The sequence below is a fragment of the Pantherophis guttatus genome, chromosome 4 (genome assembly GCF_059756535.1).
Source record: "Pantherophis guttatus breed Tessera chromosome 4, ASM5975653v1, whole genome shotgun sequence".
NCBI classification, from domain to species: domain Eukaryota; kingdom Metazoa; phylum Chordata; class Lepidosauria; order Squamata; family Colubridae; genus Pantherophis; species Pantherophis guttatus.
The window spans coordinates 15227188-15254527 of NC_142066.1; the positions used below are offsets into that span (position 1 = coordinate 15227188).

General features: G+C 39.7%; 2 protein-coding genes and 4 non-coding genes across 6 annotated transcripts; 4 read left to right on the forward strand and 2 right to left on the reverse strand.

Annotated features, from left to right (window-relative positions):
• The first annotated feature begins 4606 nt into the window (after positions 1-4606).
• On the forward strand, positions 4607-4678 carry TRNAM-CAU (transfer RNA methionine (anticodon CAU)). Its single transcript has one exon. It is a non-coding gene; the product is annotated as a tRNA-Met (tRNA).
• A 523-nt stretch (positions 4679-5201) lies between these two features.
• On the reverse strand, positions 5202-5274 carry TRNAK-UUU (transfer RNA lysine (anticodon UUU)). Its single transcript has one exon. It is a non-coding gene; the product is annotated as a tRNA-Lys (tRNA).
• Positions 5275-8546: 3272 nt separating this feature from the next.
• Positions 8547-8620, forward strand: TRNAI-AAU (transfer RNA isoleucine (anticodon AAU)). Its single transcript has one exon. It is a non-coding gene; the product is annotated as a tRNA-Ile (tRNA).
• A 5243-nt stretch (positions 8621-13863) lies between these two features.
• Positions 13864-14787, reverse strand: LOC117679680 (histone H2B 7-like). Its single transcript, XM_034441833.3, has one exon. It carries the CDS (start codon positions 14496-14498, stop codon positions 14118-14120), a length of 381 nt encoding a protein of 126 aa, XP_034297724.1. The 5' UTR covers positions 14499-14787; the 3' UTR covers positions 13864-14117.
• A 144-nt stretch (positions 14788-14931) lies between these two features.
• Positions 14932-15691, forward strand: LOC117679679 (histone H2A type 2-C-like). The gene has a single exon (XM_034441832.3). It carries the CDS (start codon positions 14996-14998, stop codon positions 15383-15385), a length of 390 nt encoding a protein of 129 aa, XP_034297723.1. The 5' UTR covers positions 14932-14995; the 3' UTR covers positions 15386-15691.
• Positions 15692-26181: 10490 nt separating this feature from the next.
• Positions 26182-26254, forward strand: TRNAM-CAU (transfer RNA methionine (anticodon CAU)). Its single transcript has one exon. It is a non-coding gene; the product is annotated as a tRNA-Met (tRNA).
• Positions 26255-27340: the final 1086 nt, after the last annotated feature.

A 27340-nucleotide genomic window follows, 5' to 3' on the forward strand; every position in this document is an offset into this window, starting at 1 on the left:
GAGCTGGAACCAACTGCTCTTATTTTCCCTAAAAATATCACTTTGATATTTTGAAAACGATGCGACCATTTTGTGAGATTTGTTAACCGCACCACTCAAGACCTACCTGTACGTCGCTGCTGCTGCCGCCCAATACAGGTGTGCCTGCTTGCTTTAATTCAGCAATTAATAATGATTTGGGATGACTCTGTTGGGATTGTATAACCCAGGGGTCTGCAATCTTAAACACTCAAAGAGCCATTTGGACCAGTTTCCCACAGAAAAGAAAACACCGGGAGCCACAAAACCCTACCTGTGCCTGATGATTTCTTAAACGGCCACAAAACTAGCATCTGCAGTTGAATTAAACGTTCTGTTTTCTTCTGAAACTTTTCTTGGATTTATCCATGGTTGACCTACCGGGGGTTGAAAATTTCAATAAAGGAGCCTGGATAGCTCAGCAGACTAATACATTGTAATTTAACTCCAGCTGTCTGCAATTAGTAAGTTCGAATCTCGCCAGGCTCAAGGTTGACTCAGCCTTCCATCCTTTCTAAGGTAGGTAAATTGAGGACCCAGTTTGTGGGGGCAATAAGCTGACTTTGTAAAAATATACAAAAGTATGAAGGCTATTGCTTAACGCATTGTAAGCCGCCCTGAGTCTCCGGAGAAGGGCGGCATATAAATCAAATTTAAAAAATAAAAAATTGTGTGTTGGCGGATGTCGCACATCGGCGGTTGTGACACATATTTTGAATGACAGGGAGCCGCAGCAGAGGGGTGAAAGAGCCACATGCGGCTCCAGAGCCGCAGGTTGCTGACTCCTAGTATAACCAACAGTGCTGGCGTTTTCCACTTTTCTCAGGACAATCTCCCCAAGGAGGCAGTACGGCAGGAGTTGTAGAGTTAGTCCTTTTGCTTTCTACTTTTATTACATAAAAATGGAATGAAATAAATGTTTTAATACCTGTCCTGAAGACACTCATACATTTATGAAGGGGTGGTGATGGCCTGTATGGGCCTGAACGGCATCCTCCTTCCTTTAAAATTCATAAAATGTGGATCTATCCACTCGTATCAGTTAAGCTGCTATGATATGAATATGTACCAAACTATATGTAGTTCTTGACTTAGTGACTGTTTGGTTAGCGACCAAAGATACAATGAATCTGTCCAAGGTTATAGGTAGTTGTTCTGACCCAGCTCCCCAAACCCTCTGTAGTTGAAGCAATGATTCCTTTATTAGGAGCGCCAGCAGCCCCGGCAAAAAGTTTCTCTTTTACCTCAGGATAACAAGTCTGTCTGGCAGGAGAGATGAATAGTTGTCTGCCACATCTATTCATATCTGCCTCTTGCCTTTTATCCCCAGAGCTAGGGTGGGGCTTTGCTAGCAGCGGTGGCTCTTCTGTCCCAAGGATTGGCCCATAGATTTCCACTGCTCTCCTCTCCTCTGCCTTCTGCGCATCCACGCATCAGGCACTGGACCCAGCTGTTCCTCCTCTTCCTCATCAGCCACCTCCAGATCTGAGGGCTGTTGACTCTCCATCTGAGGGCTGACAGACGGCCCAGGCTCCGCCTCTGTCTCTCTCTCTCTCTGTCAGCTCCATTCCCTCTTCCCACTCAGCTCTCAGGTTGCCTTGATGCTGACCCTGACTCCCACGTCTCCTCCTTCTCTGATTTGGCTGGTGGAGGGGCCGTTGGCCGAGAGGCCACAACAGTAGTCCTCGACCATTCATTTAGTGACAATTCGAAGTTATAACAGCACTGAAAATGTGACTTGTGACCAGTTTTCACACTTATGACCGTTGCAGCACATGATGAAAATTTGGACGCTTAGCAACAGGCTCATTTTTATGACCGTTGGGGTGTCATGAGATCATGTGATCCCCTTTGGTGACCTCCTTACAAGCAAAGTTAACGGAGAAGCCAGATTCACTTCGCAACCATGTTATTACCGTAACAACTGCAGTGGATCACTTCACTGTGGCAGGGAAGGCCATAAAATGGGGAAAAACTCCACAACCGTCTTGCTTAGCAACCAAAATTTTGAGCTCAGTTGTCGTAAGTCGAGGACTACATGCACTTACAACCGAGATTCGAAGCTCTGACGGTCACATCCCACCCCTCCCCGCTCTGATCATGGGACTACATTTTTGGTGGTCAACAATTGGCCCAATTTTTGGCTGTTTGCAGTGTCCTGCTAATATAGATGAAGCGGGATCTGATAGATGACCACTGGATAACTTTCTATTCACTCTATTCTAAAAGCAGGAAATGCATCCGGTTGGAAAAAGTACAAAGTCAGCCAAAATCCTTTTGATACCTTTAGGAGGCCTCTAAGTTGTCAGAAGATAGGAACATTCTAATGACATACAGCTTAAAGGTTGGTAAGGTCAAGGGTATCCACATGAGCTAGAAGTCGTTTATCAACAGAAGATAATTTGAATCTATGCTCCAGTAATTTACAGAACAATTATGATTGTTTGGCAAGGATAATGTAAAACTTTAGTAATTAGGAAATGTCAATTAAATATAACAAATGTATATGACCATATAAACTGCTGAGTTAACAGAATCCTTTGTTTGAAAATGTATAAAACTGTGGTCTCAGAATCATAAAGTTGTTCAGATTTTTAGGTACGCATACCTCTCTGAACCTTGCGCAATAAAACTGTCTCCGGATGACCTAGGAATGTTGCTTTGTCCTCATCATTCCACAACACTGCGATCATGTGACTATGATATACAATGTATTTTGCTGGAAACTTGGTGTTTACTTCTGGTTTCTGGCAAAAAAAAAATCCATTGTGGACAATGGATTCGTTTTACGACCACTGCATTCATTTAATGACCGTCACAAAAAATATTATAAAATCAGGCAGTGTCACTTGATTAATTCCAGGCTCAATTACGGTCATAAGTCAAGGAGTATCTGTATTCTGAAAAAATGTATCTGAGTCTTACATGTTGGAGGATGGATCGGAAACAAATATTATCTATATATTGTTTTGAGGTGTCCACTGATACTTTACTAATTTTTGCTTTAATGACACTTGATTGACTAATTTTGAAAATATTTGGAGCGATATTTCATGCCAACAAGCAATTAGTGAACACTAGCGTTGAATTCATATAAAAGTTTTGTTCCTATGAATTCCTAAAACAATCTTAGCGTCTTGATTAAAAAAGGCTATATATAAACCCTTTGTAAGAAAATAAACAAAATGATAAAGCAAGAAGGCAAAGATTAAAACCAATTATTTTAAAAATAGAACAAGAAACAATTAGGGCAGCTGATAGGGAAGTCTAAGAAAAGGGAGGGAAACAGATAAATCTAATTTGCTGACACCAAGGACAGATTGACCTTCTAACCATTAAGTAAATATTTAACCAAAGTATTTAATATTTAAATATTTAACCAAAATATTTAAGACAGGGAGTCCTTAATTTACGACCACAGTTGAGCCCAAAATTTCCATTGTTAAGGCAGTTAAGTGAGTTTTGTCCCATTCTACCACAGAGTAGAATCCATATTCACACTCTTTCCTATTTCTTCCCAAAATAATCTTAGCTGCTTGATTAAAAAAGGCTGTAAGTAAACCCTTTGTAAGGAATTATCTAAAATTATAAAGTTAAAAATAAACACTGAAACCAATTATTTGAAAATTAAGCAAGAAATAATGAGGGCGGCTGATAAAATGATAGGGAAGTCCAAGAAAAGGGAGGGAAACAGATAAATCTAATTTGCCAACACCAGGACACAATGACCTTCTCCCATTAAGTAAATATTTAACTGAAGTATTTCATATTTAACTTAATATTTAACCAAAATATTTCATATCTGGGAGCTGAAGTCCACCTATCTTAAAGTTGCAATGTTCAAGGGACACGTGGTTTTGGTATTTGTGAATCAGAATCAAATAAGCCTCTCCTCATTTATGGTCCTCGACTTACAACGGTTTGTTTAGTGACCGAAGTTAACAATGGTACTAAAAAAAAACGACTTATGACCGTTTTTCACACTTACAACCGTTGCAGCATCTCCACAAAATTCAGACGCTTGGCAACTGACTTGCATTTATGACGGTGGCAGTGTCACGTGATCCCGTTTTGCGACCTTCTGACACACAAAGTCAACGGAGAAGCCAGATTCACTTAACAACTGTGTGACTAATTTAACACCTGCAGTGATTCACTTAACAACTGTGGTGAGAAAGGTCGTAAAACGGGGGTGAAACTCACTTGTCTCACTTAACAACAGAAATGTTAGGCTCAATTGTGGTCGTAAACCGAGGACTACCTGTAACGGTATCTCCTCTGCCTCTTTAATTTTGTTCATGGTCTTTGTCTGGGACTGAGAACAATTCCTCCTCAAAAGTTATTATATCATGGATCTCCAAAATTGGCCATTTTTAAGACATGTGGACTTCAATTCCCAGAATTCCCTAGCTAGCAATTCTGAGAGTTCAGCCATGCTGGCTGGTGAATTCTGGGAGTTGAAGTCCACAAGTCTTAAAAGTGGCCATGTTTAGAAACCCCTGCTTTATAATATTAAGCAGTGTAATGGGAATCTATTGGGAAATAGAGCTTTGCCTTTCAAGGAGATAAGAAAGCCGTTATTGCATCAAGCAGAGTGGCGCAGCGGAAGCGTGCTGGGCCCATAACCCAGAGGTCGATGGATCGAAACCATCCTCTGCTAAGTAGCTTTTTTTTCTAAAATAAATAAAATAGAAAAATAAAAATAAAAATCTGTTGACCTTTGGATACATCTTTTTAAAAACTTTAAAAAAAAAAAACCCTCGCCTTTCCCTCTGGCTTGGATTCCAGAAAATACAGGAAATGAACGCTTTTTAGATGATGCAAAACCATACCTGTCAATCATCCTGACTTCTGAGCATTAAGCATGCTATTCAGGATTGCAGAGAATTGGCTTTAATTGCTGTTTAACGAAAAACCTTGCTTTGCAATTCGGGGCGCAGGGGCGAGGGAAAGCTAGCTTGGGTTAAGGAGGTGGAGGAGGATGGGAATTGTAGTGCTTCTTGGTTGCAGATGGAAACTGGCCTTAACTACCTTAATGGAAAAAAAATAATGTGGGCACATCTTATAATAAATTGGATTATTCCTTTGGGATTTCAAAGGCTTCGCTGCAGAGGCTGGAAAAGCTAACTAGGATAAAGGCATAAACTAACATTTTATGGGGAAGGGGGGAGAAAAAAAATTGCCGCCCGAACAGGGACTTGAACCCTGGACCCTCAGATTAAAAGTCTGATGCTCTACCGACTGAGCTATCCGGGCTCTTGAGGAAGGTGGTTTTCTGCACTCCTGTAGTGTAACTCAAAACTCCCGATGCATTTTTTTCCCCCTGCTTTTTTTTTTTTTAAAAAGGGTATAGAAGGGAATATTCCATTGATTTTTTTTCCAATTCTCTGATCTCGATTTTGACCCGGAATCCAAATCATTCGTAGAAGCAACAGGGAGAGAGAGAGAGAGAGAGAGAAAAGCAAGGCATTAAATAACTGTGGGAAGCGCCCCCCCATCCCGAAGAAAGAAATATTTTGGAAAATATTAAAAAAAAAAAGACAGGATAGAATATTTCCCCCAAATGAGAAATGGGAAAAAATATTTAAGGGAAGCAGAAACCGGCCCCTTAGCAGAAATTGAGGAGGTCAGCTTTTAGAAACGCAGATTTGGTAATCCATTCAGAAAGACTGGGTCAGATGGAAACTCCAGATAAGCAACAAACAAAAGGTTGACAAGATTAGCTCAGACCGATACCTGCGACAGCAATGGCTAATCTTTTCATTGCCAAGTGCTGAAAGCAAGAGCGGGCGCACCCATAATGCAATGCACGTGCAACCCCATCGTGTACCCTGTGCATGTGCGCACACCCACCTACATGCGCCTCCCCTGCGCATGCACACATGACCCCCCACATCCCGCCCTGTGCATGCATGCAAGACGCCCCGCATGCACCTCGCCCCGTCCATGCATGTGCGACCTTTGTGCAAGCATGCGCAACTCCACCGTACGCCCCACCCCCGCACATGTGCACACGCCTTCATGTGTGCCCCACCCCTGCGCATGTGCATGTGACTCCCCATGATCCCTGCCCTGCACATGTGCGCATGACCTCCGCATGCGCCCTGCCCCTTGCATACACGTGTGACCCCCACAAATGCATGCATGACCCCTCGTGTGCCCCCGTGCATGCACGTGCTACCCCACACATGCGGCCTGCCCCCACAAATTCATGCCCATCTCCCGCCTGCACCCCACCCCCCACGCATGCATGGCAGAGACCCAAAAACCAGCTGGCCGGCGGAAGAGGTGTGCACATGCGCGGTGGAGCTGTGCTGGGCTGATGGCTCGTTTGCCCACCAAGAGGGCTCTATGTGCCCCGTGTGGCACATGTGCCATAAGTTCGCCATCACGGATCTAGGATTTCCATTTCCCCTCTTGCCTATAAAGCCAGCTATGACCCCTACATGACCCCATAGGAATCCAGACGGTATAAAATCCCACCCACTCTAAACTCCATTTTGTCAGCAGTACCAGAATCACACGGTTGGTGGTTCTGCTTCATCAATAAACGGACCCTTTTTCCAATCAGCGCCGGCCAACTTATTTTCAGGCCTTCTGGGCCCACCGGAAGTTGGGAAACAGGCCATTTCAAGACTCCAGAGGGCCTTGGGAGGGTGGGGGGGTTTGGGAAGGCAGTTTTTGCCCTCCCCAGGCGCCAAGAAAGCCTCTGGAGCCTGGAGAGGAAGAAAAACAGGCCTTCCGGACCCACCGGAAGTTGGGAAATGGGCTTTTCCCAGCCTCCGGAGGGCCTCAGGCGGGATAGGATGGGGAAGGCCGTTTTCGCCCTCCCCAGGCTCCAAGAAAACCTCTGGAGCCTGGAGAGGTCGAAAAACAGGCCTTGCAGGCCCACTGGTAACCTTTTTGCCGCCTCGTGCCAAAAGCGGGTGGAGCGCAGGGGGGTCATGCACGCATACATGGGGGCTCGGGGCACAAGGAGGGCATTGAATTATGAGTGTGGGCACATGCGTACGAGACCCCCGTGCTCCCCCCACTTTTGGCATGCGACGGCAAAATGGTTAGCCATCACTGTTCTAGGAGGTGGTGGTGGTGGTGGGCTTCCCACATTGTCCTGCCTTCAGGTGCTTTGGAGAATAGGTTGACCTCCTCCTCTTTGTGGCAGCCTGTCAAATATTGGAACACTGCTATCCTATCTCCCCTTTTTTCCCACTTGTTGAAGCTGTTTATGAATAGATTGGCCTTTTCTTAATGGGCATAAAATATCCATCTCTTAAAGACTTCAGGCATGTGCTGGAGGCCGTTAAGAATAACTGCTTTCTGCCTTTAAGAACATGTTTTCTCTATATCTCCTTTGGGAAAATATTCTATCCTGCCTCTTTTAATATTTAATATTAATATTGATATTGATATTGATATTGATATTGATATCGATATCAATATTAATATTAATATTAAAGCATATTTTAATCTGGGGAGGGAATGGGTTTCCTACACCACCATCATCAAAGCTCTGTTGTTGAGTATATGGAAAAGGCTCTTCTCTTGTAGCAATAAAAAGTTTTCAGTGTTCAGTATTGAGCTAAAAGGCAAAGCTTTTAAGTTTCTACTTTAAATTCTTACTCGTTTTAAGGATCAGAGTTAACTGGGTTTATTTCATGATTTTACGTTTTATAAAAAATCGCTTAGCGCTGCCTTCAGTGTTCATATAAACCGAACAGCATTAATTTGACAGTGAATTTGACAGCATTAATTTGACAGTGAATAAAATGTAATTTAAATGAAAATACTAAAGGTTTCTTTTGCACATATATATATATATGCAATATATATATATATTGCATATATATATGTGTATGTATATATATTGCATATATATATTATATATATATGCAATATATATATATATAATATATTGCATTTTATATATGTATATATATAAAACAATATATATATGCACTATATATATATAATATATATTGCATATTATATATATATATATATATAATATATTGCATATATACATTATATATATATATTATTTATATATATATATATATAATATATATGCAATATATTATTTATATATATATATATAATATATATGCAATATATATTATATATATATATAGTGCATATATATATTGTTTTATATATATACATATATAAAATGCAATATATAATATATATATATATATATATATATATATATATATATATATATATATATATATATATATATATATATATATATATATATATATTATTTATATATATATGCAATATATATATATTGTTTTAAAATGTGCTGCAGGAAGAAGGATGAAAAGTGGCTAGGACAATCCTGGATGAAGATCAGAGGGTTCAAGGAATCCGAATGAAACAACGGAAGATGATTATACAATGTCATTTAATATTTAGGATTATATGAAAACAAGCAAATTTAAGGGGCACCAAAGATCTCCCCATTTGAGATTATAATTCGACTCGATTGGCTTCATTAAGAGGCTAAACCAGCTCCTTCCATAGGTGGCCGGTTAGCTCAGTTGGTTAGAGCGTGGTGCTAATAACGCCAAGGTCGCGGGTTCGATCCCCGTACGGGCCAACCAGTATTTTTTATTTTTATTTTTATTTTTAAGACGATGAAAAACTATTTTAAACAACAAACCCCTTGTGTGACTCGCTGTTTTCCCCGGGCAAATCTTTTCGGACACCGACCTTTTATGCGATTCTTCCCACGTTAAGCAGAAAATACCATGAAAAAGTGTGCAAACGCAATGCAACACAATGTCATGCAATGCAAATAAAACGTGTAACGCAAAGCAAGGCAAGAAATAGTTTGATGCAATGCAAATGCAAATACATTTTACTCAATTACAGTTTTTGCCAAAATCTCCCCCCCTTCTTTTAATGATGTCTGAATATTTCTATGCTTACTTACATAAAAAACATCTTCATTTGTCCTTAAATTCTAATTATTGCTATTTATTCATATTTGTTCTCTTTTATTCTTTAAACAATTCATTCTTCATCTTAATATCTTTATATTTGTTCCGGGTTGCCTTTCTTCCATTTCATCTTTTTTATTGTACAGCAATCTTTCTCCTCAAACCTACCACCTCTCTCTTTTCTTTCCTTCTTACTTTCTCTTCCCCTCTTCTTCTCCTCCTCTCTACTTCCTCTTCCTTTCTCCTTCTCCTCCTCTCTTCCTCCCTCTCTTACCCTCACTCCTACTCTAATTCCCCTTCCCTTCCTCCCTCCCTTCTCTTCCTTCCCTCTCTCTCCTTCCTTCTCTCTTCCATTTCTCTTCTCCTTCCTTCACCCCCCTCTATTGCCGTATTCATTTTCAATTTTATATTTTCCACTATGGAGTCCAGGAACCCCAATCTTTCTTTCATTTATCAAGTATATTTGTCAAAATTTCCCCTCATCTTTTTAATTGTTAGCAGTATATTTCATCTTATTCCATTTTTTCTTTTAAATCTTTACTCAATCTTCCAACCCTTAGACTTTTTACTTTTAACAAGATATTTTTTCTACTTTACTTCTTATTTATTTATTTATTTATTTATTTATTTATTTATTTATTTATTTATTTATTTATTTATTTATTTATTATACTTCTATACCGCCTTTCTCCCGTAGGACTCAAGGCGGTGTACAGTCAAGAAAAATATAGATACACAAACATCATAAAATTGCTAATTAAAATTATTATTATAACATAGTTTGGCCCAATTAAATAGAACCTAAAATTAGATAACATTTTAAAAACATTCACACGTTCATATGTTTAATCCGCTTGTTGGAACCTCAGGGTTTTGAGGGCACGGCGGAAAGCACGGAGATCAGGGATATTTCGTATCTCAGGGGGCAGTTCATTCCAAAGGGTTGGAGCCCTCACAGAGAAGGCCCTCCCCCTGGGAGTCGCCAGTCGGCATAATTTGACTGACGGTATGTCATTTAAATCATTTTTTACATATCAATTTTATTCAGTTTTACATTTAATTTCCATTTTCCATCTTAATTTCAATTAATTAATTAAGGAAGGGACCTTGTAGGTCATCTAGTCCAACCCCCCCCCGCCCAGCCAGAGGACCATACACCATTTCTGACAGATGGCAGTCGAATCTCATATTTGGGAGTTCCTGTGTCCTTTTTACTGTTTTGTGTGCAGCCCAGAGGTGTTTGTTGGAGGCAATTTCCAGATTACAGATTAATAAAGTTGGAAGGGACCCTGTAGGGCATCTAGTCCAACCCCCCACTCAAGCAGGAGACCCTATATCATTTCTGACACATGGCAGTCCAGTCTCTTCTTGAAAGCCTCCAGTGATGAAGCTCCCACAACTTCCGAAGGCAACTTCTGTTCCGTGGGTTGATTGTTCTCACGGTCAGAAAATGTCTCCTTATTTCCAGGTTGAATCACTCCTTGATCAGTTTCCATCCCATTATTCCTTGAATGGTCTTCAGGTGCTTTGGATAATAGCCTGACCCCCCCCTCCTCTCTTGGGAAGCCCCTCAAATATTGGAACACTGCTTTCATGCCCCTTTAATGGACATCATTGCAATCTGACTGCCTACCAACCTGCCTTCCGTTGAGGACCTGTATACTGCACGAGTCAAAAAGACGACTGTGAAAATATCCTCAGACCCCTCAAATCCTGGACATCAACTATTTCAGCTTCTACCCTCAAAATGACATTACAGAGCATTGCACACCAGAAAAACTAGACAACGGACAGTTTTCCCCCACATGCCATCACTCTGCTAAACAACTAATTCCCACAACACTGTAGAACTATTTACTAAGACTGTATTACTATTCTTCTTCTCAACCTTCCGATTACTACCTCCTTTTCTACTTATGACTATACAGTAAACTTATTGTTAGAATCCTTACGATTTATATTGTTTTATTTAGTTTCCTAGTATGATTTTTGATTGCTTATTTAGTGTCCTATGACTATCACTAAGTGTTACATATTATGATTCATGATGAATGTATTTATGATAACTATGATCGTGATCTGTCACTTATATCTTTTATGTACACTGAGAGCTTATGCACCGGAGACAAATTCCTTGTGTGTCCAATCACACTTGGCCAATAAAGAATTCTATCTATGTTCTATATATTCAATATCATTTGAATCAAGATGATTAGGGAACTGGAGACTAAAACATATGAAGAACGGTTACAGGAACTGGGTATGTCTAGTTTAATGAAAAGAAGGACTAGGGGAGACATGATAGCAGCGTTCCAATATCTCAGGGGCTGCCACAAAGAAGAGGGAGTCAAGTCACGAACATCCTGACTTCCAACTTCTTCTTCCAAGGATATAAGAAACACTTAAATTCAACTCTTAGTTTAAAACTATAAGTGCTTCAAGCACTCTAGAGTTGAGACTAGAAAGAGTGCAGAGAAGAGCAACAAAGATGATTAGGGGACTGGAGGCTAAAACATAAAGAATTGGGTATGTCTAGTTTGATGAAAAGAAGGACTGGGCTGACATGATAGCAAGGTTTCAATATCTCAGGGGCTGCCACAAAGAAGAAGGGAGTCAACCTATTCTCCAAAGCACCTGAGGGCAGGACAAGAAGCAATGGATGGAAACTAATCAAGGAGAGAAGCAATTTAGAACTAAGGAGAAATTTCCTGACAGTTAGAACAATTGATCAGTGGAACAACTTGCCTCCAGAAGTTGTGAATGCTTCAACACTGGAAGTTGGATAACCATTTGTTTGAAGTGGTGTAGGGTTTCCTGCCTAAGCCGGGGGTTGGACTAGAAGACCTCCAAGGTCCCTTCCAACTCTGTTATTCTATTGTATTCTATCTCACCAAGCCCACTGATCCACCCCCACCTGTTCTTATTAATCTATAAAACCCACTGCCACTAGAAATTAAAAGACTACTATTATGCCATAGGAGTCCCCGCTTTCAGAGATGCACATCTAAACCACTGCTTCGCAACCTTGGCATTTTAAAGCCCTGTGGACTTCAACTCCCAGAATTCCCCAGCCAGTTTATGGAAGCCCAGCTGTAGAATTGTGGGCTGCCTCAATGAAGCTGGTTTAATTCCATTTACGTGTAAATGGAATTCACTGGGCATAATCCACATGTGTAAAAACTACAGCTCTCATAACTTTGTTAAATTTATTTGCCTCTGGTTTATCTTGCCATGGGCTGCTTTAAGCGGCTTACAACAGTAAAGCAGGAAAAATGCTAAAAATGTGAACATAATAGTAATGAAACTGTAGGAAGAAATATCCTTCTGGGTTCAGCTCCAAGTGGAGAAAAAGACACTGGAAATATGGAGACTGCTTGGAAAGATGGTTTAATGGTGGACAGGTTCACATGGTTTGAGTTCCTGAACAGAAAAGGGGCCGAGACGCAGTGAGTCCCTGGGTTTTATGCCTTCTCTGGCTTTGAACTTCCTGGGGCCCCAAAAGAGTATCCTGATTGGTTGTCAGACTCCCAGAGGTTGGGGGTCTTAGCTAGCCTTGTTGGCTGATGTAATCTTCCCAGGTGCCATGTGGTGAGTTTCTGTTAGATGGGCCCTACTGTGTTGCAGATGAGTTTCAAAGAATGAAAGATTGAGTTTCTGCCTCTTGCCCATTGACAAAGGTGTGGGGGGGAGAGGAGGCAGGAAGCTGCTTTGTCTTTAAAACATGCTTCTCCATTTCTCATCCAGGGAAACATAATATTCTGCCTTTTTAATATTTCCTAAAATATTTCCTTCTTTCAGGAAAGGGGTGGGTGCTAACTTCCTACACATCAAACTATACATACCCAGTGTTCCTGCAACCGTTCTTCCTATGTTTTAGTCTCCAGTCCCCTAATCATCTTGATTCAAATGATATTGAATATTTAGAGCATAGATAGAATTCTTTATTGGCCAAGTGTGATTGGACACACAAGGAATTTGTCTCCGGTGCATAAGCTCTCAGTGTACATAAAAGATATAAGTTCCTAAGATATGTATCGGAATGGAGAAGATGGATTGATTATATTCAAAATAAGTACCAGACAAGAAAATATCAAATAGCTTATGAATGAATGTTAGTATTAGAAGTATTTGGTTATCTGTAGTGGAGTTAAGGTTTCAGTGGGGGAGGCAGTACTTTGAGGTGTTGGAAGAAACATCCTTCTAGGTTCTGCTCCAAGTGGGGAAAACAGACACTGGAAACATGGAGACTGCTTGGAAAGATGGTTTAATGGTGGACAGGATCACATGGCTTGAGTTCCTGAACAGAAAAGGGCAGATACAGTAAATCCTTGGGTTTTTATGCTCTCCCTGGCTCTGCATTTCTTGGGGCCCCAAAAGAGTATCCTGATTGGTTGTCAGACTCCCAGGGGGTGGGGGCCTTGCTGACTGATGGTCACATGTGCTTCCCAGGTCACATGTGGTGAGTTTCTGCTGCTATTGTGTAGAGGGCTAATCCTATCTTTGGCAATTCCTACTATGGCTCTGCCTGAAGGAGGTAGATCTTTGTTATGTAGAATAGACTGGCCCAGGCCTTAATGGCCCATTGACAAAGGGTGGGGGGCAGGAAGGTGGGAGCTGCTTTGTCTGTAAAATATGCTTCTCATATTTCTCATCCAGGGAAATATAATATTCTGCCTTTTTTCATATTTCCTAAAATATTTCACTCTTCCAGGAAAGGGGTGGGTGCTAACTTCCTACAGAGGATAAGTAGATTAATCTAGTTTATGTTTGATTAAATGAAATACCTTGTATTTTGCTCTGGGAAGTGGGGGGGGGAGGGTGGGGGGGAACAGGGGAAAAAAATTTTTGTATCTTTTTTGTAAAACTTTTCAATTAAAAAAAAAAGATATAAGTTCCTATCATGTCACCCTAGTCCTTCTTTTCATCAAACTAGACATACCCAGTTCCTGCAACCGTTCTTCATATTTTAGCCTCCAGTCCCCTAATTATCTTGGTTGCTCTTCTCTGCACGGGACTTTAAATCAGATGAACGCTGGTGATCAGCAGCTCTTCCTTTGCTTAAGTGGGTGGCTCTTAAAAGAGCCTTTGGGGTTTTTTTTTTTTTTTAAAAAAAACTTCGGGGATCCCCGCGAGCTTTTGCAAGGAGAGACGACTTTACTTGGAGCTGGTGTATTTGGTGACGGCTTTGGTGCCCTCGGAGACGGCGTGCTTGGCCAGCTCTCCGGGCAGGAGGAGGCGGACGGCCGTCTGGATCTCCCGGGAGGTGATGGTGGAGCGCTTGTTGTAGTGAGCCAGGCGGGAAGCTTCAGCCGCGATGCGCTCGAAGATGTCGTTGACGAAGGAGTTCATGATGCTCATGGCCTTGGAGGAGATGCCGGTGTCTGGGTGGACCTGCTTCAACACCTTGTAGACGTAGATGGAGTAGCTCTCCTTGCGGCTCTTCTTGCGCTTCTTGTCTCCTTTCTTCTGAGTCTTGGTGATCGCCTTTTTAGATCCCTTTTTGGGCACCGGGGCAGATTTAGCCGGTTCGGGCATCCTTCGTCCTAGTTTAATCTACAGCACCACCGAATGAATTAATTTGCACTTCATTGAGCGGTCCAGCTTATAAAGGAGCCCTATGCAAACGAAGTCTTAAAAAAAAATGCTCTGCTTATGATTGGCTAATTTGAATGGTGGTGGGAAGAAGAAGAAGAAAAAAAAAACTTTTCGGAATGTTGGGTTTGACCAGCGGTGCGCTCTCATTGGTCGACCGCTAGGCATTTGCTTTCTCTCTCTCTCTCTCATTGGGTGATTTAAACAGACGTCCTTTTTTTTTTTTTTTTGGTGATTGATTAGCCCGGGGGGAAAAGGAGGAGAAGGAGAGCCCAAACCTCATTGGACGAACGGAGATGCAAGCGGCCCAATCAAAAGAGGCGCTCGCGAGACTTTGAAAAAGTATATAAAGGGCCGGGAAAAGGCGAGTTTTTCATTCGGAGATTTGAAAGTCTTTTTTTTTTTTCCTCTTTCTCCGCTTCTAGGCTAATTGAATCGGGATGTCCGGACGCGGCAAGCAAGGCGGCAAAGCCAGGGCCAAGGCCAAGACTCGCTCATCCCGCGCCGGCTTGCAGTTCCCCGTGGGCCGCGTGCATCGCCTGCTCCGCAAGGGCAACTACGCGGAGAGGGTGGGCGCCGGAGCTCCCGTCTACCTGGCCGCGGTGCTGGAATACCTGACGGCGGAAATCCTGGAGCTGGCGGGCAACGCGGCCCGGGATAACAAGAAGACTCGGATCATCCCGCGCCACTTGCAGCTGGCCATCCGCAACGACGAGGAGCTGAACAAGCTGCTGGGCAAAGTCACCATCGCCCAGGGAGGCGTCTTGCCCAACATCCAGGCCGTCCTCCTGCCCAAGAAGACCGAGAGCCACAAGGCCAAAGGGAAGTGAGGAGCTCTCCCGGCCCGCCGGCTTCAGCTCGCCCAAGAACGACACCCCCAAAAAGGCTCTTTTAAGAGCCACCCACCTTTTCTCGGAAAGAGCTGAGGAGAACATAAAGTGGGTTTTTTTTTTTTTTTGGAGATGGTTTTTTTTTTTAGAGAATTTAAAAGCCGATCTCTGATTTTTTTTCCCCCCCCTTGCAATCATAAATATTTTTTTTTTTATAAAAAGTTCTTTTTATTTTAAACACATTAAAAACAAAACAGACGTACAACATTTATAGAAGGAAAAAAATAAAGAGAAAATCTCACTTTTCTTTTCGGCTGGATGCAGTGATTCTTTCTATATATCAATATTTACAGATATTTTAGTATTTATATATTTTTGTTTTCGCGGGTGTTTGTATGTAGGTCTTTGGTTATTCGGGTCTTATATATATTTTTATATATATACACATTTGGTTATTCGGGTCTTATATATATTTTTATATATATACACATTTGGTTATTCGGGTCTTATATATATTTTTATATATATACACATACATAAATACATATATATGTATGTATGTGTATATATAAAATTATATATATATATTATATTTCTACATTATACATTATATTATATTTATACATTTATACATTATATTATATATAATTTTATATATATAAAATTTTTTAATCTTAGTTTTTCCACTTCTCAATTTACACAACAGTCCTGACTTCCCAGCTAATATATATATACCACCCTTCTCCCTGAGGACTTAGGGCGGTGCACAGCCAGAATTAAAAACATGAAATACAAATATTAAAAAACAATTAAAATATATATAAATTTGGCCCAAAAATTTAAAAATCACAAACCAATTAAAACATTTAAAAAATTTGAATGTTATTTTGAAGTGTATGGTAAGAGGGGGAAGTAATAATAATAATATTACTAGAAGTAAGGGTCAGTATTTGGAGGAGGGAGTAAGGGGATGGTAAAATATTATATAATCTGTTATGTATTAGGTTTTTATTTTGAAGAAGTCACGGGGGAGGGGGGTTGGGGTGGTGAGGGGGGGGGTTAGGGAGGAGGGGGGGAAAAAGGGGGGGAAATTTGTAATTGAAAACTTTTTCAATAAAAAAAAAACATTTAAAAAATTTAAAAATTTCTTCCTAAACCAGCCCGGCTTGCTGGAAAAAGTGGGTTTTAAGGGCACGGCGGAAGGCACTGAGGTCTTGACTTATTTAACATTCATTTTCTACTTTCTTTCATTCCCTCTCTATCCTATAAGTTGATCGGCCACATTTTCCCCCTCCTTTCTTCATTCATGTTTGTTTTTTGTTTTGTTTGTTTTTATTAAATTGATATACCGCCCTACTCCCGAAGGACTCAGGGCAGTGAACAGGCACAAAATAAAATACATAGATACGAAAGTTAGAAATATAATTAAAACCAGATTAAATAATTTAGCCCGAGACAATTAAAAACTCCAATAATTTAAAACAGATTAAAATTTTGATTTAAAAGAATTTTAAAATGGGAGAAAATTAGGCCAGGCCAGTAATTAGCCAGGTAACTTATTTCCTTATTTTTCAACCATTCATACCATCTACTTTGTATCTTATAGTACTTTGATTCTTCTTTTCCCTTAATTTCTTTAGTTTATTTAATTCTGTGCGTTCCCAGAATTTTCTTAATTAAATCCTCTTCGGATGGTGAGTTTTCTTTCTTCCAATATTGCGCATATACAATACGTGCTGCAGTCAGTATATATGCAATATGCCCGATTGCAAAGGAATTCTGGACAAAAATTAAAACTTGGATAGAAGAAATAACTCAGAATTCAATACAGGGAGAACCGGAACAGTTTTTGCTAGGAATCTCAATAGAAAATTACACTAAAGAAATACAGTACCTCATATTGCAATCATAAAATTTTTTAAAGTAATTTTTATTAAACAGGTTTTTTTTAAAAGAGCAGATAGTAACACTTTCTTCTTTTCAAGTTTCCCATCGGTAATCCATACTTTTAATACATTTTCTCTCTCTCATCTTAGTATATCTTTTATACATATATTTCTAACTATCCTATATATATACTGCTCAAAAAAATAAAGGGAACACAAGCAGAAGACATCCGAGATCTGAATGAATGAAATAACCATATTAAATACTTGGTTCTTTACATACAGTAGTTTATACACTGCTCAAACAACTAAAGGGAACACAAAACTACTGTATGTAACGAACAAAGTATTTAATAAGGCTATTTCTTTCATTCAGATCTCGGATGTCTTCTTGTGTTCCCTTTATTTTTTTGAGCAGTGTATGTACCATTATAATGTATTATGTTATTCTAATGGTTTTATTTGCATTTGACATAAACGTGTACACAATTTCCTTTTCATGATTTTTATTTCTTCCCATTTGTTCCTATATTTCTCCACCCAATTGCAATCATAAAATTTAACTTAAAACCTGCAATTACTGCAAGTTCAAATCTCACCAGGCTCAAGGCTGACTCAGCCTTCCATCCTTTCGAGGTAGGTAAAATGAGGACCCGGTTTGTGGGGGAAATAAGGTGACTTTGTATAAAAAAAAAGAACACCGCTTGGGGGGGGCGAAAGCCCTACTAAGCAGGTATATACAAAAGTATGAAGGCTATTGCTTAACGCATTGTAAGCCGCCCTGAGTCTCTGGAGAAGGGCGGCATATAAATCGAACCAATAAATAAATAAACAATAAATGACTATCACTAAGGGTTGTATTTTAGGATTCTTGATGAATGTATTTTTTTTCCTTTCTTTTTATGTACACTGAGGGCGTATGCACCAAGACAAATTCCTTGTGTGTCCAATCATACTTGGCCAATAAAAGTTCTATTCAATTTCTATTTCTATTTCTATTTCTATTTCTATTTCTATTCCTATTCCTATTCCTATTCCTATTCCTATTCCTATTCCTATTCCTATTCCTATTCCTATCCTATCCTATCCTATATGCACCAAAGACAACGTCATCCAGGTCATAATTGTATAGACAGAACAGAACAGAACAGAATAGAATTCTTTATTGGCCAAGTGTGATTGGACACACAAGGATTTGGTCTTTGGTGCATATGCTCTCAGTGTACATAAGGAGGATAAATACATTCATCAAGAATAAAAAGATACAACACTTAGTGATAGTCAAGGTTATTAATAAGCTATCAAATGTACCAAATGTATCAAATAGAATTTTTTTTTAAATTGGCCAAGTGTGATTGGACACACAAGGAATTTGTCTTGGTGCATACGCTCTCAATGTACATAAAAGAAAAGAGATGTTCATCAAGAATCATAAGGTACAACACTTAATGATAGTCATAGGGTGCAAATAAGCAATCAGGAAACAATATCAATATAAATTGTAAGGATACAAGCAACAAAGTTACAGTCATACAGTCATAAGTGGAAGGAGATGGGTGAGGGGAATGATGAGATTAATAGTAGTGCAGACTTAGTAAATAGTTTGACAGTGTTGAGGGAGTGATCACTTAGAATCACTTAATGATAGTCAAGGTTACTAATAAGCTATCAAATGTACTAGGAAACAAAAACATTTGAAAGATAGAAGCAACATAGTTACAGTCATAAGTGGGAAGAGAGAGATACTAGTAAGGAAGAGAAGAAAAATAGTAATAGTCTTTTACTATTATTCTTCTCTTAGTAAATTATTTGACACATTATTTGAATAACTTATTTTTATTATATATATATATATATATATATATATATATATATATATATATATAATTTTTATTATATATATTGTTATTATTTCAATAACTCGTGTATCCAATCACACTTGGCCAATAAATTCCTATTCTATTTTTGTGTGTGCTAATTGAAGTAAAAGAAATTACCTACTTATTACCTCAAGATTACAGCCCCTCTTTTTCAGTTTTCCAATTGTGTTTAAAGTCATCCACTTTGGTTTATTTGGAGATTTCCCCCCCCCCCAAGAGGCAACTGGACTTCCTGGTTTGTCTTTGAAGACGTTTCTTTGAATGACCCACTTTCTGCAATGAGTATAAATCTATTTCCCATCATTCATTCTGAGCTGAAGAAGCTGCTTGGATGAGAAGCGAAACGTCTTCAAAAGACAAAAAAAACACCAGAAAGTCCTGTTGCGTCTTGAAAAAAAAAAAAGCCACTTTTGAGATAATAAAACTGGGTTTTTCTTTTTTTTTTAATTGCAAAAGTTTTACAATTATATTTTCACCCCATTTCCCCCCCAACCCACCCTAACCCTCCCCGCCCCCCGGACTTCCACAGAATATACTCCCATCAGAATCCCCTTTATATAAAACTTGAACCCCTCCATCCCCCATATAATTTTTCATCTTCACAAAATTCAAATATTTCTATCTCTATATAATACTGTCAGTGAAAAGCTATTTGATACTTCCTAGTTTGATATTTGTTCTGCACGTAATCTATCCACTTTTTCCATTCCCATTCATAAGTCTCTTGTGAGCGATCTTTTAGATATGCTGAAATCTTCGCCATCTCTGCAAAGCTGGCCATCTTCAAAGTCCATTCCTCAATAGTGGGCAAAGCTTCATTTTTCCAGTATTTACCTATCAATAATCTCGCTGCTGTTATCATATACAATATCAACTTTGTTTCACCCAATGTAAAACCCTTAACTATACCCAGTAAAAACAATTGTGGAGAAAATTGAATTTTTTTCTTCAAAACATTCTGCGTGACCCACCAAAGTTTTATCCAAAAAGCCTTAACTTTCTTACAAGTCCACCAGACATGATAATATGTAGCATCTAAACAATCACATCTCCAACATATTGGCTGAACATTAGGGTACAAAACTGGGTTTTTCTTAAAAAGCCATTCGTTTCATCCCCTTGGCCTTATTCTCACACATAACTCGATCCTCCAGAAATTTAGCAGTTGACATTCCCTCACTTCCACCAAATTTTAGCTGATCTTAATTTTTTAAATGGTCCCTTTTAATACATGGTTTTGCTGCAACCCGGAGGGCGGATTAAATCAATGAAAACCTTAAAAAGCGTCCCAAAAATGTGTGAACGCAACCCGTAGTCCTTGTCAAAGACGAGTTTAAACGAGAGTTTTGAAAGGCGTGTGAAACTTTAGAGCCAATTCGCCCCGTTTTAGTAAGCATCTTTTGCGAGATGGATACTATAATTCAAGTTAAATGTTGCAAAGTGGGCCTTATATTTTTACAATGTTTTAAAAAGCCCCGGAGGAATTTCAACTTTGTCTTAACCAATCGGAAGTCTGGCCGCGATTTTTCGACGATCACGTTTTTAATAAAAAAAGAAGCACTTTCTTTGAGAAAGGAAAAGCGCCGGCTTTAAAAATGTTAAAGCCATTTGCTTTCCCTCTCCTTGTTTCAAAATCCTCAACTTCGCGCCAACTCAAAGGAGGAAGGCGATTGGCTCCCGTCCAGCCGGCGCGGGAGTTTTTTTTTTTTTTTTGAAAAAGGAACTTGAGCCAATCGCTTGCAAGCGCGGGAATTTTGAAAAGCGGGGGTGGGGGGAGAGGGAAATTCAGCCCGGCTTGGAAGGACAAACGCGCCTTTGCACGAAGGGGTGGGGGGGGGAAATGGATCAGTTACGGTTCCTCATTGATCAAATGGTGCATTTTGAAAATATTTTGGGGTGATACACAATTTAAAAAGGAAGGCAGATTAAAAATAAATTCAGCAGTTTTATAAGATGTGTGGATTTCAGCTCCCAGCCAGATGGCTGGGAAATTCTGGGAGTTGAAATCCCTGCATTTTAAAAGTTGCTGAAGTTGAAAAACTTAAAAGAGTACACAGATCCCTGTGGGCTAATCTGGCCAGGATTTGCACCAAAAATGTAATTGTTATTGCTTTTACCCCCCCCCCCATTTAATCCTGTTATATTTATATTGACTGTTTCCTAATATCATCTGATTGCTTATTTGCACCCTATGACTATCATTAAGTGTTGTACCTTATGATTCTTGATGAACGTATTTTTTCTTTTATGTATACCGAGAGCATATGCACCAAAGACCAATTCCTTGTGTGTCCCATCACACCTGATTAATAAAGAATTCTATTCTATTCTGTTCTGTTCTATTCTGTTGTTCTGTTCTATTTAAGAGGATATCAGTACCTTGGCTTGCTATCTAGTTATTTGGATTGATTTGGTTAAAGGTATTGTTTTACAGCTAAGAGCCTGATGCAGGAGATAAGTAGCATTCCTCTATTTCTCGTGCTTGCTGCCAACAACCCTGTGAGGTAGGCTAGGCTGTGTTGGAAGAAATCTCCTTCTAGGTTCTGCTCCAAGTGGGGAAAAAGACACTGGAAACATGGAGACTGCTTGGAAAGATGGTTTAATGGTGGACAGGATCACATGGCTTGAGTTCCTGAACAGAAAAGGGGCAGATACAGCAAATCCTCGGGTTTTTATGCTCTCTCTGGCTCTGCATTTCCTGGGGCCCAGAAAGAGTATCTTGATTGGTTGTCAGACTCCCAGGGGGTGGGGGTCTTAGCTAGCCTTGCTGGTTGATGTAATCTTCCCAGGTGCCATGTGGTGAGTTTCTGCTGCTATTGTGTAGAGGGCTAATCCTATCTTTGTTGGATCTTTGGCAATTCCTACTATGGCTCTGCCTGAAGGAGGTAGATCTTTGTTATGTAGAATAGACTGGCCCAGGCCTTAATGGCCCATTGACAAAGGGTGGGGGCAGGAAGATGGGAGCTGCTTTAAAATATGCTTCTCCATTTCTCATCCAGGGAAATATAATATTCTGCCTTTTTCATATTTCCTAAAATATTTCACTCTTCCAGGAAAGGGGTGGGTGCTAACTTCCTACAGCTGGGACACGACCGGGCCAAAAGTTCCAAGGGTGCGGGTGGACTTGTATTTCCGATTCTTTTGATTGACATTTTAAAATTATTTCTTTGCTATGAGATAAGCTATAGCTCCTGAGTCTTTTCGAAATGAAATGGGTGGCAAATAAATTCAATAAAGAAAATATTGATAATGTGCTATCAAATTGTTTTCAGTTCCTTAAAGAATGCCTTGGTGGATTTTATTCAGTGGTGAAATCCAATTTTTTTTTACTACTGGTTCTGTGGGCATGGCTCGGTGGGCGTAGTATCGCTTGGTGGGCGTTGCAGGGGAAGGATACTGCAAAATCTCCATTCCCACCCCACTCCAGGGGAAGGACACTGCAAAATCTCCATTCCCACCCCACTCTCGGGCCAGCCAGAGGTGGTATTTACCAGTTCTCTGAACTCAAAATTTCCGCTGCCGGTTCTCCGAACTGCTCAAAATTTCCTCCACTGGTTCTCCAGAACCTGTCAGAACCTGCTGGATTTCACCCCTGATTTTATCCAAGACAAACTGACTTTAATTTGTTCTTTCAAATCTCTCAACGGTATTCTAGACTGTGTCATATAATATATGTGGGTATATGCATAATTTTGTATTTATTTATTTGTTTGTTTGTATGTTTATGTTTATGTAGTGTATATTGGAGGTGGAGACCCTTCCAGAGCTAATTTTTTATTTTAATGTATGCCAATTAGTGTACATCCAAAATGACAATAAAATTATATTATTCTAAATTCATTTATATATATATATATTAATTTGATTTATATGCTGCCCTTCTCTGGAGACTCAGGGCGGCTTACAGTGCGTTAAGCAAGAGCCTTCGTACTTTTGTATATTTTATACAAAGTCAGCTTATTGCCCCCACAAACTGGGTCCTCAATTTACCTACCTTAGAAAGGATGGAAGGCTGAGTCAACCTTGAGCCTGGCGAGATTCGATCTTACTTTAATTGCAGACAGCTGGTGTTAAATTACAGTGCTTCTGTCTGTTGAGCTAAACCAGGCTATTGATGTTGCTACTTACTGATCGTCCTTTTCTCTTTTCTCCCTTCCTTCCTTCTCTTCCCTTTTTTTCTTTTCTTCTTTTCCCCTTCATTAGAACCCTTTCCAGAGAATTAGGGCTTTGCACACTCTGGGTTCAAACTTAAGGTCTTTTGCATCACAGTTTTGGGTTGACTCCTAATTTCATCCTTCCAATTCCTCTTTGCCCCTGATTTAAAAAAAAAAGACTTCTGTAATTGATGACTTAGATGAGGGAATAGAAGGGGAACTTACCAGATTTATGTAAACTGGCAAGAATAGCCAATACCCTAGATCTGTGATGGTGAACCTATGGCACGTGTGCCACAGGCGGCACGTGGAGCCATGTCGCCTGGCACGCCAGCTCAGCTCTCTCTAGGAGTCTCTGGAAGCTGGGGACAGCAAAAAACATTACTTCCTGTCCAACTGAAAGTTGGAAAACGGGCCATTTCGGGCCTCCAGAGGGCCTTCAAGGGGGTGGGGAAGGCTGTTTTCACCCTCCCCAGATGCATAGAGAGGATTTGGAGCCAGGTGAGAAAGAAAAATGGGCCTACTGGGCCATTGTGTGCCAGGAGTGGGGGGGAGGGGGGTCGCGCGAGCATGCGCAGGGCGGGGCACATAGAATTATGGGTGTGGACATGTGTGTGAACCTCCCCTGCCCCCCCTCTTTCTGGCACGCGATGGCAAAAAGGTTAGCCATCACTTGCCTAGATGATGTAGATCCAACATCCAGATGGATCTTGTCAGATTTGAACACTGAGCCTTCTCTAACAAAATGAAATTCAATGTGGAGAAAAGTAAAGTCTTACACTTAGGCAAGAAAAAACAAAAGTACACATATAGACTGGGTGAAACCAGGCTTAATAGCACTAACTGTGAGAGGGATCTTGGAGTCTTTACTGGATAACCAGCTAAATATGAGCCAGCAGTGTGCGGTGGCAGCCAAAAAAGCCAATGCAATCCTAAATTGCATTAACAGAGGGGTACAATCAAGATCAAGGGAGGTACTAATACCACTCTATAAAGCCCTAGTAGGGTTGCCAGGTCTTGTTCCAAAAAATAGCGGACAAGCGGGGTGGGTGGTGGGGGAGGTTAAGTAGTAAAAAAATTAAAAAAAAATTACAATTAAATTATATATTTTCTTACAAACATTTTAACACGTATTAAAATAATCACTTCAAAACTTTACTTAAAATTCAAAACATCAAATATATTATAATCATATGTACAATATTAAATTACATTTTACTTTGCTGTCGTGTGTATTTTTTATTTGACTGCGCAGCTTTGATCAATTCTTTGTGTTTAAGGAATAATTCTTTAATTTCAGTACAACGTTGAGAAATATTAAAAAATATACAAAGTTCACTTCGAACTGATGGTACAAGCAGTCGGTTACGTTCGTCAGTCCACAAATTTCCCCGTGACGCTGAAAATTCGTTCAACGTTTGCATTTGATACCGGAATTGATGCACAATACTGGAACAGTTTCAGGAAACTCGGAGCTGGCTCTTTCTTGAAAAAATACGTCCACTTATCAAGGGATGAATCGCCCTGCAGATGCACATAAACTTTGGTGTATTTGCACACTCCTCTCTTTCGCTTTAAAGAATTCGAAATCTCGCCACTGTCACTCTCATCACTCGACGCCATTTTAGGTCAGTCGACACAAGCTACAATACATTTTAAAAATGTGAACTGTACATAATTTTATAATATATTTTTATTTTAATCTCATCATTAATTTTTTCGGAGAATCGAGTTCAATGGATATTCGATCTTTGTCTCATTCTAACTTACGAAAAAAAAAGACAAAACGCGATTCTCCTATCCTTATTCTCTTAGACTGTACAGCTTTAGATTACGTACCATTTCACCATAAAGCTTTTGAATAAAAAAAAATGTCCACTATTTTGTGAAAAAAAATAGTGAACATAATGTGAAAAAAGAGGACTGTCCGCTCAAATTGTGGACACTTGGCAAGCCTAAGTCCTAGTAAGACCACACCTAGAGTACCGTATCCAGTTTTGGTCACCACACTATAAAAAAAGATGTTGAGACTCTAGAAAAAGTGCAGAGAAGAGCAACCAAGATGATTAGGAGACTGGAGACCAAAATATATAAAGAATAGTTGCAGGAACTGGGCATGGCTAGTCTAATGAAGAGAAGGACCAGGGGAGACATGATAGCAGTCTTCCAATATTTGAGGGGCTGCCACAGAGAGGAGAGGGAGTTGAGCTATTTTCCAAAGCACCCGAAGGCCAGACAAGAAATAATGGATGGAAACTGATCAAGGAGAGATTCAACTGGAAATAAGGAGAAATTTTCTGACCACGAGAGCAATCAACCAATGGCACAGAAGTTTCCTTCAGAAGTTGTGGGAGCTTCATCACTGGAAGCTTTCAAGAAGAGACTGGACTGCCATGTGTCAGAAATGGTGTAGGCGGGGTCTCCTGCTTGGGTGGGGGGTTGGACTAGATGACCTACAACAGTGTTTCTCAACCTTGGTAGCTTGAAGATGGGTGGACTTCAACTCCCAGAATCCCCCAGCCAGCAGCGCTGGCTGGGGGATTCTGGGAGTTGAAGTCCACCCATCTTCAAGCTACCAAGGTTGAGAAACACTGACCTACAAGGTCCTACAAGGTCCCTTCCAACTCTGTCAATCTCTGTCAATTGCCTCCAACAACTGGGCTGCACACAAAACAGTAAAAAGGACAGGAACTTCCGAATATAAATCAATGCAAAGTCATCTGGGAGTGGAAAAGCTGAGAAATAAAGAACATCAACGCAGAGGATCTCAGAGAGACGAATGAACCTACTTCTGAAAGCGGCTTAACCCAATTAGCCCTTGCTTCCAAAACAGAACATACCTTCCAGTTGAAAGATGTCGCAACTCTACGCCGTGTGCCTTCTTAGCGCAGTAGGCAGCGCGTCAGTCTCATAATCTGAAGGTCCTGAGTTCGAGCCTCAGAGAGGGCAGAGTTTTTTTCCTTTTAAGGGAAGGGTGGAGGGAAGAGAGAATTTATTTTAGCAGCGTTTAAAAAAAAGTGAAATAAAATATCTCACTGGGGGGAAATTGCAGGACACAGGTCGAGGCTTCTAAAGGGAGTTTTGCAGGTTTTGGATTTAAGGGGCGGGGGTAGGAAGTTGCTGGGAGTCACACACAAACACACACACAGACACAAAGACAAACACTCAGAGAGGATTATTGGGATCTTGTGCAGGTTTTGCAATTTGGCTGCAAATAGTGTGAAAAAAAAGATGCAGCCACTTCCTTTAGATAACCCTGATAATAAGTAATTATTATTTAGATAATAAGACTATTAGTAGCCTTGACTATCACTAAGTGTTCTGTCTTTTTATTCTTGATGAATGTATTTTATTCTCCTTATGTACACTGAGAGCATATACACCAAAGACAAATCCAATTCATTCCATTCCATATTTTTATTCTATTCTATTCTATTCTATTCTATTCTATTCTATTCTATTCTATTCTATTCTATTCTATTCTATTATTCTAATTCTAATTCTATTCTATCCCATCCCATCCCATCCCATCCCATCCCATCCCATATTTTCTATTCTATTCTATTCTATTCTATTCTATTCTATTCTATTCTATTCTATTCTATTCTATTCTATTCTATTCTATTCCATTCTATTAGTCTAATTCTAATTCTATTCTATCCCATCCCATCCCATCCCATATTTTCTATTCTATTCTATTCTATTCTATTCTATTCTATTCTATTCTATTCTATTCTATTCTATTCTATTCTATTCCATTCTATTAGTCTAATTCTAATTCTATTCTATCCCATCCCATCCCATCCCATATTTTCTATTCTATTCTATTCTATTCTATTCTATTCTATTCTATTCTATTCTATTCTATTCTATTCTATTCTATTCTATTCCATTCTATTAGTCTAATTCTAATTCTATTCTATCCCATCCCATCCCATCCCATATTTTCTTTTCTATTCTATTCTATTCTATTCTATTCTATTCTATTCTATTCTATTCTATTCTATTCTATTCTATTCTATTCTATTCCATTCC